The sequence below is a fragment of the Candoia aspera genome, chromosome 2 (assembly GCF_035149785.1).
Source record: "Candoia aspera isolate rCanAsp1 chromosome 2, rCanAsp1.hap2, whole genome shotgun sequence".
In the NCBI taxonomy this organism is placed as follows: domain Eukaryota; kingdom Metazoa; phylum Chordata; class Lepidosauria; order Squamata; family Boidae; genus Candoia; species Candoia aspera.
In genome coordinates, this window is record NC_086154.1 from 64,330,063 (window position 1) to 64,346,977 (window position 16,915).

At 40.1% G+C, this 16,915-nt stretch overlaps 1 protein-coding gene and 1 long non-coding RNA gene across 3 annotated transcripts in view; both read left to right on the top strand.

The window, feature by feature from the left end:
* Positions 1 to 16,915, top strand: part of LOC134489402 (uncharacterized) — a 279,530-nt gene that overhangs the window by 178,672 nt on the left and 83,943 nt on the right. The gene's annotated exons all lie outside the window — the stretch shown is intronic.
* CDC23 (cell division cycle 23) lies at positions 348 to 15,709 on the top strand. 2 transcript variants are annotated; one of them, XM_063292043.1, is made up of 16 exons: positions 348 to 501; positions 3,500 to 3,572; positions 4,866 to 5,003; positions 5,114 to 5,156; positions 5,615 to 5,720; positions 5,918 to 6,050; positions 6,300 to 6,477; positions 6,564 to 6,661; positions 7,690 to 7,771; positions 7,886 to 8,039; positions 8,544 to 8,663; positions 9,184 to 9,259; positions 10,243 to 10,304; positions 10,650 to 10,728; positions 11,232 to 11,351; positions 13,768 to 15,709. In XM_063292043.1, the coding sequence occupies exons 1-16, from the start codon at positions 368 to 370 to the stop codon at positions 13,936 to 13,938; spliced, it is 1,767 nt and encodes a 588-aa protein (XP_063148113.1). In that variant the 5' UTR covers positions 348 to 367; the 3' UTR covers positions 13,939 to 15,709. The 2 variants fall into 2 exon arrangements, with proteins under 2 accessions (XP_063148113.1, XP_063148114.1); XM_063292044.1 differs by lacking the exons at positions 348 to 501; positions 3,500 to 3,572 and adding an exon at positions 3,888 to 4,087.

Below are 16,915 nucleotides of genomic sequence, written 5' to 3' on the forward strand. Positions count from 1 at the left end.
CACCTTTCAAACAGACGCAAAAAAGCCAACCAATAGTCCTTCTATACGGCTAGAGTTTAGAGGAAGGACACGCGCATTCCCAACAGATACGACCCTCCCGCTTCCCCCAAGAAGCAGAAAGAGAGCCAGCTCCCGCAGCCCTTCACATGTGAAAAAGGCGGAAGGCAGGAACGTGCCTTCATCCCTGACGCCACCTCCCTTCCTCGGCCCTGTCATCTCTCAGCCAATTAGCATTCAGGATTTCTGTTCCACCCGTTGTTATTGGTCATAGAGCGCAAGAAGGAGAGGAGTGAATCCTCCAATAGCCTCCGAGTTCAGCATGGCGCGCGCGCTCAGAGGAGGGACCCGAGCTGGGGACGCTGGGAAAATGGCGGCGGCGGCGGCGGTGGTCGGGGCCGACTTCGCTTGTGCGGATTTCTCCGACTTGCGGGAGATCAAGAAACAGCTACTAGATGTGGCGGAACGGAGCCGGGAGCGCGGCCTGCAACATAGTGGGAAATGGTATGGGGGTGCCGAGGGGGAAGGACGCCAAGTGGTCTCTTGTAGGCTGCCGCTCCTGCGCGGGGGGAGGTGGTGGTGAGGTGCGAGGGTTCGAGTTGCCGAGACGGGGGTGAGGACGCTTTGTGCTGCTTACCCTCTGTATGCGGGCATTTTCATGGAGAAGATCTATGTGGTTGCTAGGAGTCGAAGACGACTGGATGGCACATAATCAAAATCAGTGCGGGCATTTGGTTAATTCCAGAAGTAAGGGAACTGCCTGATGCGATCCTGAGGTTAAGTGCATGTGGCGTTTGGGGAGGGAAGGCAACGAATTCTATTAGTTGTAATGGTCATGGCATTTTAGCGAGCGGTGTGATGCATTTGCATCTTTAAGGTAGCAGTTGCAGCTGGAACAGCGTACCATAGCATGAAGTTACACAGCATGGGGAAGCCTTGTATGAGTCCATAATTGCTGGGTTCATACACGATGAGCCACGATTTGTTTAATTATGATTTATTAAATAATCTGTAATTGATTGACTTTGGAAAACATGCTAAGCTGTAAATGGTGAGTTACAAACCAAATGAACTGGTTCACAAAAGATGCTTAGCTAGAATTGAGCAAATGGCATTGCTTATTGTGATGTGTAAACTCAGACATCCAGCAACCTAAGAGACGGCTTTATACATGGACTTCACCAGATGGACAACACCGAAATCAGATTGACTACATTCTTTGCAGCCAAAGGTGGCGGACATCTATACAGTCAGTAAAAACAAGACATGGAGCTGACTGTAGTTCGGATCACGAGCTTCTTATTGCACAATTTAGGATCAGACTAAAGAGATTAGAGAAGACCCACAGATCAGCTAGATATGAGCTCACTAATATTCCTAAGGAATATACAGTGGAGGTGAAGAATCGATTTAAGGGACTGGACTTAGTAGATAGGGTCCCGGAAGAACTATGGACAGAAGTTCGCAACATTGTTCAGGAGGCGGCAACAAAATACATCCCAAAGAAAGAGAAAACCAAGAAGGCAAAATGGCTGTCTGCTGAGACACTAGAAGTAGCCCAAGAAAGAAGGAAAGCAAAAGGCAACAGTGATAGGAGGAGATATGCCCAATTAAATGCAAAATTCCAGAGGTTAGCCAGAAGAGATAAGGAATTATTTTTAAACAAGCGATGCGCAGAAGTGGAAGAAGACAATAGAATAGGAAGGACAAGAGACCTCTTCCAGAAAATTAGAAACATTGGAGGTAAATTCCAGGCCAAAATGGGCATGATCAAAAACAAAGATGGCAAGAACCTAACAGAAGAAGAAGAGATCAAGAAAAGGTGGCAAGAATATACAGAAGACCTGTATAGGAAAGATAACAATATCGGGGATAGCTTTGACGGTGTGGTCAGTGAGCTAGAGCCAGACATCCTGAAGAGTGAGGTTGAATGGGCCTTAAGAAGCATTGCTAATAACAAGGCAGCAGGAGACGACGGCATCCGAGCTGAACTGTTCAAAATCTTGCAAGATGATGCTGTCAAGGTAATGCATGGTATATGCCAGCAAATTTGGAAAACACAAGAATGGCCATCAGACTGGAAAAAATCAACTTATATCCCCATACCAAAAAAGGGAAACACTAAAGAATGTTCAAACTATCGAACAATGGCACTCATTTCACATGCCAGTAAGGTAATGCTCAAGATCCTGCAAGGTAGACTTCAGCAATTCATGGAGCGAGAATTGCCAGATGTACAAGCTGGGTTTAGAAAAGGCAGAGGAACTAGGGACCAACTTGCCAATATCCGCTGGATAATGGAAAAAGCCAGGGAGTTTCAGAAAAACATCTATTTCTGTTTTATCGACTATTCTAAAGCCTTTGACTGCATGGACCATAACAAATTGTGGCAAGTTCTTAGTGGTATGGGGATACCAAGTCATCCTGTCTGTCTCCTGAAGAATCTGTAAAACAACCAAGTAGCAACAGTAAGAACAGACCACGGAACAACTGACTGGTTTAAGATTGGGAAAGGAGTACGGCAGGGCTGTATACTCTCACCCTACCTATTCAACTTGTACGCAGAACACATCATGCGACATGCTGGGCTTCAGGAATCCAAGGCTGGAGTTAAAATTGCTGGAAGAAACATTAACAATCTCAGATATGCAGATGAAGCCACTTTGATGGCTGAAAGCGAAGAGGAACTGAGGAGCCTTATGATGAAGGTGAAAGAAGAAAGTGCAAAAGCTGACTTGCAGCTAAACCTCAAAAAAACCAAGATTATGGCAACCAGCTTGATTGATAACTGGCAAATAGAGGAAGAAAACGTAGAAGCAGTGAAAGACTTTGTATTTCTAGGTGCGAAGATTACTGCAGATGCTGACTGCAGTCAGGAAATCAGAAGACGCTTAATCCTTGGGAGAAGAGCAATGACAAATCTCGATAAAATAGTTAAGAGCAGAGACATCACACTGACAACAAAGGCCCGCATAGTCAAAGCAATGGTGTTCCCCGTAGTAACATATGGCTGCGAGAGCTGGACCATAAGGAAGGCTGAGAGAAGGAAGATCGATGCTTTGGAACTGTGGTGTTGGAGGAAAATTCTGAGAGTGCCTTGTACTGCAAGAAGATCAAACCAGTCCATCTTCCAGGAAATAAAGCCAGACTGCTCACTTGAGGGAACGATATTAAAGGCAAAACTGAAATACTTTGGCCGCATAATGAGAAGACAGGACACCCTGGAGAAGATGCTGATGCTAGGGAGAGTGGAGGGCAAAAGGAAGAGGGGCCGACCAAGGGCAAGGTGGATAGATGATATTCTAGAGGTGACGGACTCGTCCCTGGGGGAGCTGGGGGTGTTGACGACCGACAGGAAGCTCTGGCGTGGGCTGGCCCATGAAGTCACAAAGAGTCGGAAGCGACAAAACGAATAAACAACAACAAACTCAGACAATGTGTTATACCAGGCATTTTTTAAGCAGTGTTTGCTCTAATGCGGCGGATGTTGTTATTGCTGCAGGGCTTCAGAACTGGCCTTTGCCTTGGACCCTCTACCCTTGAGTGAGCTGCCTCCTGTTCCTGAGCTTACAGAGGTATGGATAATTGTCTGTATTGTCTATTTAACACTGAATTAAAAATGACTACTTCAGTTGTTGCCATGATTTCGCATGAAAATCCAGGGACATTGTATGTCAGTAGTTGGTGGTATATGCAAGTCAGTTGCTAAGGCTGCAGCCCCAAATTTACTTACTTGGAAATAAGGTTCATTGAACATAGGAGTTTTATTTATGATTGCATTGTATATCTCTGACCCATTGTCTGTTTGAAAATCTTCAGCCAGAAAGGCTCCCAGTATTACTTGCTGATCCATTAAAATACATCATTCTTGCCATTAGGATAACAATTTAAAAAAATAAAAAAGAAAATTGATGAGTTGGGAAAACAAAACAAGAATACTCCGGAATCAGCTTAATGATATAAGATCTTAGCCTTCCTCTCCACAGCCTGGTGGAATAGATTTTGGACTGTACTGAGAGAGGTAAAATCTCATGAAGTCTTCTCAAAAGAAGGGATGGTAACTCTTTTTCTGACAAAGCCAGAGGGAAAGGTGAATATTTAATTTGTAGTACATGTATATTTCTTCAATGCTTGATTATTAGTAATTGATTTGTGGGAAAGGGTTTCAGACATTAAAGGATCTTTAAGTCACAATACCAAGCAACCAATTTGCTTTTTTAATTCTCTATAGTGATACTTACTTTTGATCTTTCATTCGTGAAGCTTAAAACCAGAGATGGGCAGATTTTAAAATGTCCTGGTATTCCATGGAATGTTTCATTTTTCTTTCATAGCTCACCAATCCAACCGTTCTAGAGTTGTTTGTAGTTTTTAAAAAGTAGATTTTCTGAAATTGGTTTCCTATGTTCCAAGCATAGTATAGGCCTGATATGCTGAGTTTTGCACACAATTACTTAGGAGTTTCGTGTAGTTTATTAACTGTCTATTATTCTCAGAAAAGCATAAATCTTATTTTGTTATAGCCAATAAAGTTTGAAAATTCACAATTTAATTATTAATTTATTAAATTCACAATTTAACGTTGCCATTTATAATGGGGGTTTGGGAACATGTGGTCTTCCAAATGTTGCTGAACTGCAACTCCTAGCAAGCCTCAGCATGCCCAGGTTATGCTGACTGGGATAGCTGTGAGTTATAATTCAGCAGTGTTGGAAGGATATAGGTCTTCCCACTTCTAAGGAAATTAGAGAATTGAAAGCCCGTTGTTCAAGAGGAATGTGTGTGTTCTTTCCCAGAAGCTTTCCATGCCAGCAGTGTATCATTTCTTATGCTGGAATTCAACACTGCTTTCTTCTTTTTTTTCTCAGGAAGATGCTTGTGATTTGGATGCTTACACACTTGCTAAATCTTACTTTGACCTGAAAGAATATGACAGGGCAGCCTATTTTCTAAGAAGCTGTAAGAGCCCGAAGGCCTATTTTTTGTATATGTACTCCAGATACCTGGTGAGCTAAGCTGCTTTCTTTCTCTTTCTAATGCAAGGACCGGTATAATAAATATGAGAACAAAGTATGAAAAGCACTTGCTTAATCTTAAATTAATTGTTTGTTTTCAGTCTGGTGAGAAAAAGAAAGACGATGAGACAGTGGATAGTCTAGGTAAGGAACTCAAGGTAAATCTTTCATTTGACTTAGTTTGATTGTTAATACTTAATATGCAGTTTCTTAGGCACCTTATTCCTCAGAAGAAGGCTACATTTCTTAGCTAGACAGCAAAATAATTTCTAGATACGACATCGTGGAAGGAGCAACAACCTAACACCATTTAACAGTAGAAATAATGTAGCTCAGAGTTATCTTAATAAATTTCAAAACAGATAGGTCTAAATGCCATGGTGCAAATATACGTGTTTAATTCTTGATTTCTGTGTAAGAGATTTTGAATGCCTGAGAAAGATAATTTATTTTATCATCTGAAATATAAAACACTTCTGATCGAGTTGTAAATGGGAAGGATGTGAACTTCTAAATTACACATCCATTGTGCAAAATATGATTATATAGCAGTGCAGAAAAGGTGACAGATAGAGTAAAAGCCAGTTTTTTTCTCTCTACAGGGCCCTTAGAGAAAGGACAGGTGAAGAATGAAGTTCTAAGAGAATTAAGGGTTGAACTTAGCAAGAAGCATAAAGTCCGAGAATTGGATGGATTTGGACTTTATCTGTAAGTTTGCATGAGATAACCAATACATCATGTAAGCCGTATAAATGCATTTGCATTCATACATGAAGCAGAGGCCATGAAAAGAACAACGCTTTTTTTTTCATTTACATGTACAGTGTGCTATTCATTGTATAGTGTCATAAATCGGGGCATCATGATTACAGACTTTTGCTCTTACAGTCTTTGTGTCCCATTAGGTATGGAGTTGTACTGCGAAAACTGGACCTAGTGAAAGAGGCCATTGATGTGTTTGTTGAAGCAACTCATATCCTGCCATTGCATTGGGGGGCCTGGCTGGAGCTTTGTAACTTGATCACAGACAAAGAGACGGTAAATTGTGGGATAACTTCATCCCACTCCTTGTTTTTTCACATTGCTTGATCTTTAAGCATTGACTGATCTAGGCCTGATATTGTTCATGGTGTTTTTCTGATGAAGAAAAAAATAAATCTGGCTGACATATGAAGTATAAATAGCACTTGGAGGTTTTCACCTTAATCCTTTCTGAAGATCTGTTCAAATGAGCAGGCAGAATGATTCTCTAAGTGTGTTCCTCTTCTGTTTGGTGCTTGCTGCCAGCTGAAGTTCCTGTCCTTGCCAGATACCTGGATGAAGGAGTTCTTCTTGGCACACATCTACACTGAGCTGCAGCTGATAGAGGAGGCCCTGCAGAAATATCAGAGTCTCATAGATGTTGGGTTTTCCAAGAGCACCTACATAATCTCGCAGATTGCAGTGGCCTATCATAATATTCGAGGTCAGTGAATTCTTTCAAGCTTGGGGTGGAGGTGGGTCTCTTCAGTTCTATTCTGTGCTGATCATGTCTTGTTGCTTTTTGTTCAGATATTGATAAAGCATTATCCATCTTTAATGAATTAAGAAAACAAGACCCTTTCAGGATAGAAAACATGGATACCTTCTCCAACTTGCTTTATGTCAGAGTAAGTACCTTTTTTCTCAGCCATATTTTAATAAAATGCATCCAGCCACCATTATGTTATTCACAATCATACAGTGTGTGCACACGGTCAATGCTCACACTTCTGAAGGAGCTTCCACCTCTTAAATGCTTTCAGTCACCCTCTGCACAGAGATTGAGCCCCCACACAATCAGCAGCCATCTTTGGCCTAGATGTCTTGTATTCATTCAGCCAGTTTTGCAACTCTCCCTTGCAATGATTTCCTTACCTCTTCTCCTAGACACACCAGCACAGCGTCTCTTCCTGACGCATCCATATCCTGGTCCAGAAAGATGCAGTCCATCTTGATGCATCAGAGTGCTGGAGAAAAGGAGAAACGGGGGAAGGGGAGGCTCACACAGGCTGTTGCATGTGACTTTGCTGCAAATAATGTTCAAACATTCCAAAATCCCTACAGCATCTTGTCCCCACTTTTGCTGAAAATTAAGATCCCCTCAAGTCAAGCTGATGACTACCTGGATACATCCACCTACGTTTTCCTGGCAACAGCATGGGTTGTTCCAGGATGTTTATTTGCCTTCCCATCTCCTCTCCAAGTAGTAACCATGTCTGATCATGCTTAGCATTTTTCAGAATCAGCCAGTGTTAGCTAATGCTGCCACCGGCTGTGACTTTTAGTGAAAGGTGGGTAATATTGTGGGTTGGTTGAGTTACTAGCTTACAATATTGCCACAATAATCAAATAGGGTTACGCTGTAATTTTTGTTTGATTTTTATGCCTTCCTTTGCTTGGTCATCTAGAAAGAACAGATAAACGGTAATATATTACTAGAACTCACTTTGATGGATTTATCTCTACACTTGTAGAAGTGTGGGAGTCAAATTCCTAACCATCCCAGGTAGTTAACCCAGTAGCTGCATTTGAGGCCTAAAATACTGTTTCTCCTAATTTCTTTTTGCAGCAGTTTTTTTCTGGAGTAAGTTTTCAATTTTTTTCTATTCCTTTAAGGTGTACTCCTTTTGCTTACAACCTTTGTTTATTGTACTAGGGTATGAAGCCTGAATTGAGCTATTTGGCCCATAATCTATGTGAGATTGACAAGTATCGTGTAGAAACTTGCTGTGTAATTGGTGAGAAACTTTGCATTTCCTTTTCTCGAAGAAGCTGATGCTTTTTCTCTTGAAATAGTGCCAGTGGAGTTGTTATTTTTTCTCATTGACACATTTTGCTCGTTTTTTATTTAGGGAACTATTACAGTTTGCGTTCCCAGCATGAGAAAGCAGCACTCTATTTCCAGCGAGCATTGAAGTTGAATCCTCGATATCTTGGAGCATGGACCCTTATGGGGCATGAATACATGGAGATGAAAAATACATCAGCCGCTATTCAAGCATATAGGTATGTGTGTAAGAGTTAGCTCTATTCCCTATAATTGGGAATGCTTTAATTGAATGTTACTTTTTACAGAAATCTTATTCTGCCCCAAACTAAATGTTCTGCGCAGCAAACGAGAAAAAATAATTCACTAGACACGATCCATTAATATAATTTTAAGCCTAAGATATATTGATGGTGCCCACAGGCTGCTTAGGCCAAAGATGAAGTGAAATAGGATTGTTTTCTCTTACTTAGGAAAACCAAGGAGGGAGTAGCTGCATGTCCCTTCTGCAGGAAAGAGTTCCATAACGTGGAAGCCACTATGGAGAAAGCTTGCCAGCTCAACCACACCTCACTTATCTTTAACAAGATCCTTTTCTTCTCATGAATAAAACACTTATTTTCTTTTCCCCTCCCCCACACATAATTTGTTTCCTTCCAGAATGTTTAAAGAAATATATATGATGATCCTTTAGATTTTAGCCGTATTATCCTTTTCTTTCCCCAAATGCCCTCCTCTCTTAGACATGCCATTGAAGTGAATAAAAGAGACTACAGAGCATGGTATGGACTGGGGCAAACATACGAGATTCTCAAGATGCCATTTTACTGCCTTTATTATTATCGACGAGCCCATCAACTCAGGTAAAACAGTGAGCGTAGGTATCTCTATTGCTGCATTTTTAAAATCAACTATCCTTGGTACGTGGAGTTAAACTATTATCAATGAATTAAATCATTTATTTGGAAGTATCTATTTTTAAAGAATAATGGATGTCCTGCAAATGATAAAAACTTGGTTTTCAGTGCTGACTGCTAGCTTTGTTAAAGGCAAAGGATTATAAATTGCAAAGAATTACAAAGACAAAAAATTCATAACCTAATTATTATTGTGGGAAAAAGAAGTCCTGCACTTATCTAGTACTAATCTTCAGGGTTTGTTTTCTTTTGGCCTGGGGTGGTAACATTGTAAATTTAGAATAAAGCTTTGAAATTAGTTGAAATTAGAGGAAGTTTTTCCAATGGCAGAATTTTAAAAACCCACTGCCAAAATGTGAGGTCTTTAAGTTTTGAACTTTGTGGTGAAGTCAACTACTCAGCAAGCTCTAGATGATTTTAAATGATTTTAGTCTTTTGTCAGCTAGGTATCTTGTGTTTTTCGCAGACCCAATGATTCCCGTATGCTTGTTGCTCTTGGAGAATCTTATGAAAAATTAAATCAGCTAGTAGAAGCCAAAAAGGTACTAGAAGGCTTAAATTTGCAAAGGAGGGGGGTATTTGTGGTTTTATGGGGAACTCAATAGGGGAATTATTGCATGTATTATGTTTTAATTTGCCTTAGTCCATGCATCATCCTTTGAGAATGGGTTGGCGGATGTAGGTCCTGTGGCTAGGCCATCTATGTTGCAAAAGGGTACAAAAACATGAAGCCCTTCCTAGAATTGAATGAAAAGTTTTGTTGTGATGTTCATTCACTTGCACAGGCTCAGTATAATAGGGACCAGTCCTTTCATATTGCTTGCTTTCCTAATTCTATTCCACTATGAAGAAAAAGAGTGTCACTTAAAGCTCAGTGTTATAAAGTTATTCTTATACTCAAGTCCAGATAATAAAGTCGCAAAATGCAGTCAGAATACCATAATATAAACGTTACAACAGAGCCAGCGAAAATGCAAAACATAATTAGTATTTGTAGTACCAAAAAGAATTTTTTGTTATAGTAGTGTTGTTCAATTTGTGCTAAAATTTAGAATATTTGTTTATGGTAGTGCTCCTCAATTTTTGCCCAGGTGAAACAAGGACTTGGCAAATATAACAAACACATAGTACTGTAATTGTGAAAGTATCATTTTTATTAATTCTGTTTGCTAATCTGATCTGTGATGTTAGTGTCCCAGTAAATGCAGATTTCATAATCTTTCACACCAACCCCTGACTGATAACTCAAAAGTAATTTTCTACTGGGCAACAATCAGCATATGAACCACCAACAAAAGGATTTGATCACCTAGAAAATTATTAATGTGTCATTTCTGATAAATTTTAACTTACTCATTCACAGTGGAGGGGGGCGGATAGCAAAGAATGCCTGTGCAGTTTGCCCCTGCCTCTGGAGCCCAGAGGCATTGAGAGTCACCCAGCATACAAGTTGTTTATTATTATTATTATTATTATTATTATTATTATTATTATTATTTACTTCATCTTTTTTTATTTTTGATAGTGTTACTGGAGAGCATATGCTGTAGGTGATGTGGAAAAAATGGCACTGGTGAAGCTAGCAAAGTGAGTATGGCATTATATTTATCTTGCCTTGCTTCCTCTATGAGGCTGGAATAATCTCAATATGGAATGTTTCCATTTTGAAAGAAAGGGGAAAGTGGGGCTTGCAAAGGTATGTGAACTGCAGGTATAAGTGCTATGGCATTGTACAATGGCTGTTTGCCCTGGAAATGCAGTTCATATTTGATCAACCTGATGGGTTTCTGCCTAAAAGCACCTTGCGGGGTCTGCTGAGTCCTACCAGCTCTGTGCTCAAAAGTATAATGGGGGTAGGTACCTCCTGCTCACCTGGTCTTTTTATCATCCGTAAGCCAAGGGAATCCTCTTACCATTTGTGTCCTTTCTTAGGCTTCACGAGCAGCTGAATGAATCAGAGCAAGCTGCCCAGTGCTATATTAAATACATCCAAGATATCTATTCCTGTGGGGTAAGTCAGCTCCATGTAACTTTGGGAGAGCAAGAGAGGGAAACACAGGCAAATCCTAAAAGCCCTTAGTTAGTCCTTGGGTTTTGAAGGCAATTGGGACTGGAATTTCCATCACTAAGTGATGCAGTTATACAGTGCGACGTCACATGACTGCATTGCTTAGCAACGGCAATACTGGTAGTCCCGGTTGCTGTCGTAACGCCAGGACCGCATGGGTCATTAAGTGGGAAGAGGTGGGAGTCATAAGCAAGCAGGCTGGCAGGTGAGAGCTACGGAGGTGGTGGTGCCATGGGTGGGTGCTAGGGAGTGCAGGTGGGTGCCATGGGGGGGTACCGCGGGCAGTGGGGGGGATTGTAAATGCAGGATGGCCTGAATTTTGTGGTGACACTGCAACAGCCAGAACTTCAAGGATGGGTGGTAAGTCCGTATTTTCAGCGCCATTGTAACTTTGAGCATTGCAACTTTGAGCATGTAACCCAAGAACTACTTGTATTATATCCCAGGAAATAGGGGAAAACTTGGAAGTAAGCACCGCCTTCCGCTACCTGGCTCAGTATTACTTCAAGTGTAAGCTTTGGGATGAAGCCTCAGCTTGTGCTCAGAAATGCTGCGCATTCAATGATGTGAGTAACCAGTCCAGTCTTAGTGGACGGGCATTAGACCTGCTTCATACTTGTCCCCATACATATGTATTTGTCATAGTTTTAAGGCTGCTCTCAGTAAGAATAATAACGGTGGAATAGAAAATAAAATAAGTATGTATGTATGTATGAGTTCCTTCCCTGCCTTCATTTGTGGCTAGGGCAGAAGCTGTGTCCTCCAGGCTTGGTGTAATTCATACGTAAAAGCAATCTGGCAGATGTGCTGCCTAACTTAAGATGGTAAAAAAAAATAATGCCAGGGGGAATGGGGATCCAAGATTAGGCAGGATTTTTTCTTTCAAAGCCAGTCTTTAAATGTCCCAAATAATTCTTGTGGAAAAAAATCAGAAATCTCAAAATAGAGTCTTGGTAGTTAGTTCTGATCCCTCCTCTAAATTTAATAGACATGGCCCTTATTATTTGTAGGAATTCCATTCCATCCTAACAAATGCAGGTAACCAAACTGCAGCCAGTGAGATCTTGAAAAAAATTTACACATGCACCAAAGCTTGTTTGCCATTTTGCACCTGTCTGAAATAGCCAAAAATATTCTAAAAGTCCACCTCCAAAGAGAAACATGCTCCAAACCCCAGGGATATGCAAAACCATTTACTGCAGATAATGAGGCTTGATCTACATTTATTAACCGCAGGCCATTTATATTAAAATATATCAAAGCAAGCATTTTAAAAAATCAAATTCTTAGAAACTGAGTAACTTGTATGTGTCCTGCCCTTCATGCCAAGACGTATGAGAGGTACGGAGCATGTAAAAGTAATTTTGTGGTTTCTTAAAATACCCTTTAGCTTCCTTTCAAAACGTCTAATATAGACTCAGGAGGAGTATGTGTGTGTTAGGCTGTACCGACAAGAACAGCTTTAATGAGAAGGCAGATACTTGAAACAGAGATCTGGTAAAATGAGAAACTTGATATATACCTCTTTTTAAAAATTTAAATCCTTCAGAGTTGACAAAAGATGCTCATTTTTACAAACCAGGCAATATTGCATTGAATAGCAAGTAGTGGGATTGTGAAAAGCCAGGCAGAAGATTATACTAATAATTTCTATTCTTCGTAGAAATGGTGGATAGCTCTTATTAAGCAGGAAATAGAAACACAATACTTTATTACTTTTTTATATTTTTATATTTATTTATGTATTTCTTATTCAAAGTTATTGCATTTACATATCTTTTTTCCTCTGTGAGTTCAAGGGGGGCTTACATAGGGTCTCCCCATTTGTATCCCCACAGCAGCTGGGTGAAATAGCTTGGGTTGAGGAGGAGCGACTGGCCCAAAGTCATCTAGTGAACTCTGTGATTTTTGTAGTGATTTAAACCTGGGTCTCTCAAGTGCATGTCCAGAGAAATCGACAGTATGTCTATTACTGTGTGCCATAATTACTAGGGTTGTATATGCTGCAGAAATGATTCAGAAGTTTCTTTGGACCTCATACAAGTACAGAACCTCTTTGCTGTCCGTTAACCAGCTCTTATTTTTTCAGGCTTCTGCACCGGCCTGAAAAAAATATGAAGATGCTTTAATAGTTGCATTAATTTAAATGAGTTGACTTCTTAAAAGAACTGCATCTTACTGCAGGCTTATACATATGCTAGAAAAAAGCCCAGCTGTTTTAATGATTATCTGAGATGTGCTGTGCTCACAGGTCTGAAGCACTTCTTCCAAATTATTTTTGAAACCTGCACAGCTGTAATAATTGCAGAATATCTGGGAAACAGATATTTGCTGAATCCACCCAAGCAGACTTTGGGGCTTTTCAAAAACGGAAGCTAGAACATCAAACTGACTAGATCTTTGCAAGCAGGCAAGTCAAATTCATCGTAACAGTAAACGGAGTTCTTTGGTTTATCCAGACATTCATGTATTTCCAATTTGCAAACAACTTTTGTCCATTAAAATGGTGGCAAATACAACACTGAGCCTATTGCTTTTCTTTCTTACTAAGAGAATGAAATTCTTTAAATTAATACTAGCAGATCTGAGAAAGCATGCATACCATTACAAGAAATGCTCATTTAGCTGCCTCCTCCATCACATGTGATCAGTGTAAAAGGCAGCATGTAGCTGTCTGAGTATGTTGCAGTATTCTCCTCTGCTAACCTGCCATTCAACTGTTCAGTGGGCTAAGGAGAGTGATGCTGGGATACATATTCCCATATACACAAAAGATTTACCCTTCCTGTGTATCCTCTTTTCCACCTGTTGGGTATGTGTGCATATGTATGTTCTTGTTTTTTATAGGAAACATTATCTACTGATTTAGTTATAATTTAGCGTGGCTTGCCTGTGCTCGGGAACATCCATTCATATAACCTGTTTCCTATCTTGTATCTTCCCTTCTTGTTCTTTCCTAATGCATCTTGCTTTTCTCTCTAGACGAGAGAAGAAGGGAAGGCCCTCTTGCGGCAAATCTTACAGTTACGAAATCAAGGGGAGACGTCAACTGCAGAGACGGCCACGCCTTTCCTACTTCCTTCGTCACTCTCTGCCAACAACACTCCAACCCGCCGAGTGTCCCCACTCAATCTGTCTAATATTATACCTTGAACTATACAACCTTTCTGAGCTGGTTCAGTTGAGAGGGTGATCCTGTTGTAAATGGATCTTTCTCTTGAATACTGCCATTCTAGGAAGGCTTTTGTACCCAGTTCTGATTGCTGACGTCACGTTGCTGAGGATGGCTGTCTATTGTATCGTAACCCTGAAATGTTAGTAGCTCAGATGGTGTAGTGAGCTGAATTCACTCTACATCTCAAGTCTTCTTACAAGTCTGGCATCTGTGTGAGAAGAGAGAACCCTTCTCTTTATATTGGCAGTTGGTGGGATTGCTTTCTGCCCCTTTCTTCACATTCCTTTCTTAGGATGTTGCAACAAGATGCAGGTTATCTGTTTATCAGATGTGCATCATATTAGAAATAGTATCACATTTATTTGAAATTGGAAAGAGTGTCTGTGAGCAGCTTTGTCTTTTTATTCAGTGGCCAAGAAAAACTATCCAAGCTGCCATCTGCTTAGCAGCAGTGCAGAGAAGCATGTGGATGGAAAAGCTTAAAGGTCACATCTAATTCAGTGTAATAATGCCAGGCTGAAACTGGTAACATGAAGTGATGGGTATATTTTATGCCAGCAGGTGCAGTGTTACTACTTTTCCACATAGGCTGTAGAAATTGTAAAGAATATCTTAATCTTTTGTGCTCAAGAACCAGAGGAAATTACTTAAGAGCAAATCTGCTCATTTCTTTGACTTACCAGCTTGTCAGTGCTCAGTTTAAAAATATGATTTTGTAACTTAAATGTCAGAATTCAGGAAGCGTAGAACAATTTTTTGTGTGGTTAAGTATCAAGTTACCTACTATTACCATGTTTTTATCAGTATATTTTCAAGAAACCAGATTTATGACTTCTCACATGTTTCAGAGATGTTGAGGCTTCAGTATTCATATTTCGAACTCTTACCTTCCTCCTCCTCCAGGAACCTCAGCATGGTAAAACAACCTTCCAAACTTATCCTAGCAAATGTCTCAGATTTATAGCCAGTTCAACCACCAAGTCATAATTGCTCGGATCATCTAGACATAAAATAATTATAAAAATACTAATAAATTCTGACTGCTTATAAGTAATCTAAACCTATCCCATATTACTGTAATCGTAAAATAATCCAACCCACTCTTGTACTCTATGGTAGTCATTAAATTTGGTGCCTTGTTATATTAGTGGAAACTGAAGCAAAAGTCTGCCACCCTTTGAATAGAAGTTCTGAATATTTTTTTTCAGATTGGAATAATAAATATTGTGCATGAGGAGGTTCCTGCAAAACAGAGAATCAGAATTGTGATTGTGCTGATTCAGCACACCTACCTGAGCCTTGGACTGCTGCAAATGATTCCTTGAACTAATGCAAGTGATTATCAAAATCTAAACACTGTAACCTTTTGCTATTAAAATGAAGCATTTATCAGAGCTGGTATATACCCATAATTTTAACAAGCTAATGGTAATTGGTTTTCCAAGACAAAAATATCTGTCTTTGGCAAGGAATTGTTATATGTTTGCAACTACAGCATTCATTCAGCGTTTTGCACATTCTTTGTATTGAGTATAGTCGATGACATAGGTACTGGAGGGGAATACTGGAGCCAACCTGATTTGGTGGCCCAAGACTTCTCTAAACTACAGTACATTTGTGCAGTTAATGTTCTCAGAGATAGATTTCTTGATATAGGTCTGAGCTTCCGTATGTATTATCCTCTTAAAAGAAAGTTTTGCCATGTGGAAAGACAGCTGTTTGGAGGAAAAATAAAATGGAGGGCAACTTTTTTTATGCTTTTGAACTTTACACAAGTTTATATGAACTTCTGATTACATTATGGTTTACCTATTCATAGAGATGCAGGAGCGTGTACATGGTTTTTTGCATCCAGCCAATGATGTCTCTGCTGTTGGTTTGACATACATTAATTGTGTGGCATGGGTATTTTCTTTTACCTAATCCAGATACATTTTCTAGAGCAGAGTTTTCAGACTCTGTTCTGCAGAACCCCTTGATGAAGCTATGGGGCGGGGGGGAGAGTTCATATGAACACTGCCAATTGTCTGTCACTAGAGTTTTGCCTCTTGATCAAGGAGTCCAGGGTGGTGGTGGTGTTTGTTTTTTTTTTAAACTAACCATTTCCATGGCCTGAAGAAATCTGAAAACCCGTTCTAATGTACCTTGGAAAACTGGCTCCAATCTACATAATATTTAATGAAGATAGGTCAAGTTGAAGAATGATCTTTATATTTTTGCAACTCTTAGCACCGTACCTATGGATATACTGAGTTAGGTTTTTCTTTTTTTAATGTTTTCCCCAAGTATTGGAGAGTTTGGGCATCAGTGATATCTGAATATATCTCATTCTGAAAAAATGGCTGTTTTGTTTGCTAAGCCTCCATTTTTAGCTCAAAACATATAGTTATTGAACACAAGACAATAAAAACTATACGAAGAATGATTTAGCAAAAGCCCAAGCCCATTGACAGGTACAGGACAATGGCTACTACACACACAGAAAATAAAACTTCAAAACACAGGTTAGTCCCCTGAAAAGTGTCTGCTCAGAAACTGAATAGTTGCATGGTTACTTGCACACCCACATTTCTGGTTGGTACAATGAGTTGCATGGCATACTGTCACACTAGCTGTTGCAAAGCCTGAAACTGCCTGCACTAAAACTGAGCAAAAGCATTCTGCTATAAAGCTGCAGCAGCGTACAACACTGCCTATCCTCTGACTGGCTGGGGAATTCTGGGAGTTGAAGTCCACCCATCTTAAAGCTAGACCCATCTAGACATTAATGTTGGCAGAAGAGGGTTTCTTAAAAATGTCCACTTCCTGAGGACCATTTGCCAAATACGTGGGAAAAGGCTTCCTGTGTTACTCCCAAGTTAAGGGAGACAAACCCTTGGGAGATGTGCTCAGGTTCCACTCTTGCAGCTTTTAGGAAAGGAGCCAAAGTGTTTCTCTTTCAATAGTTGTTTCCCA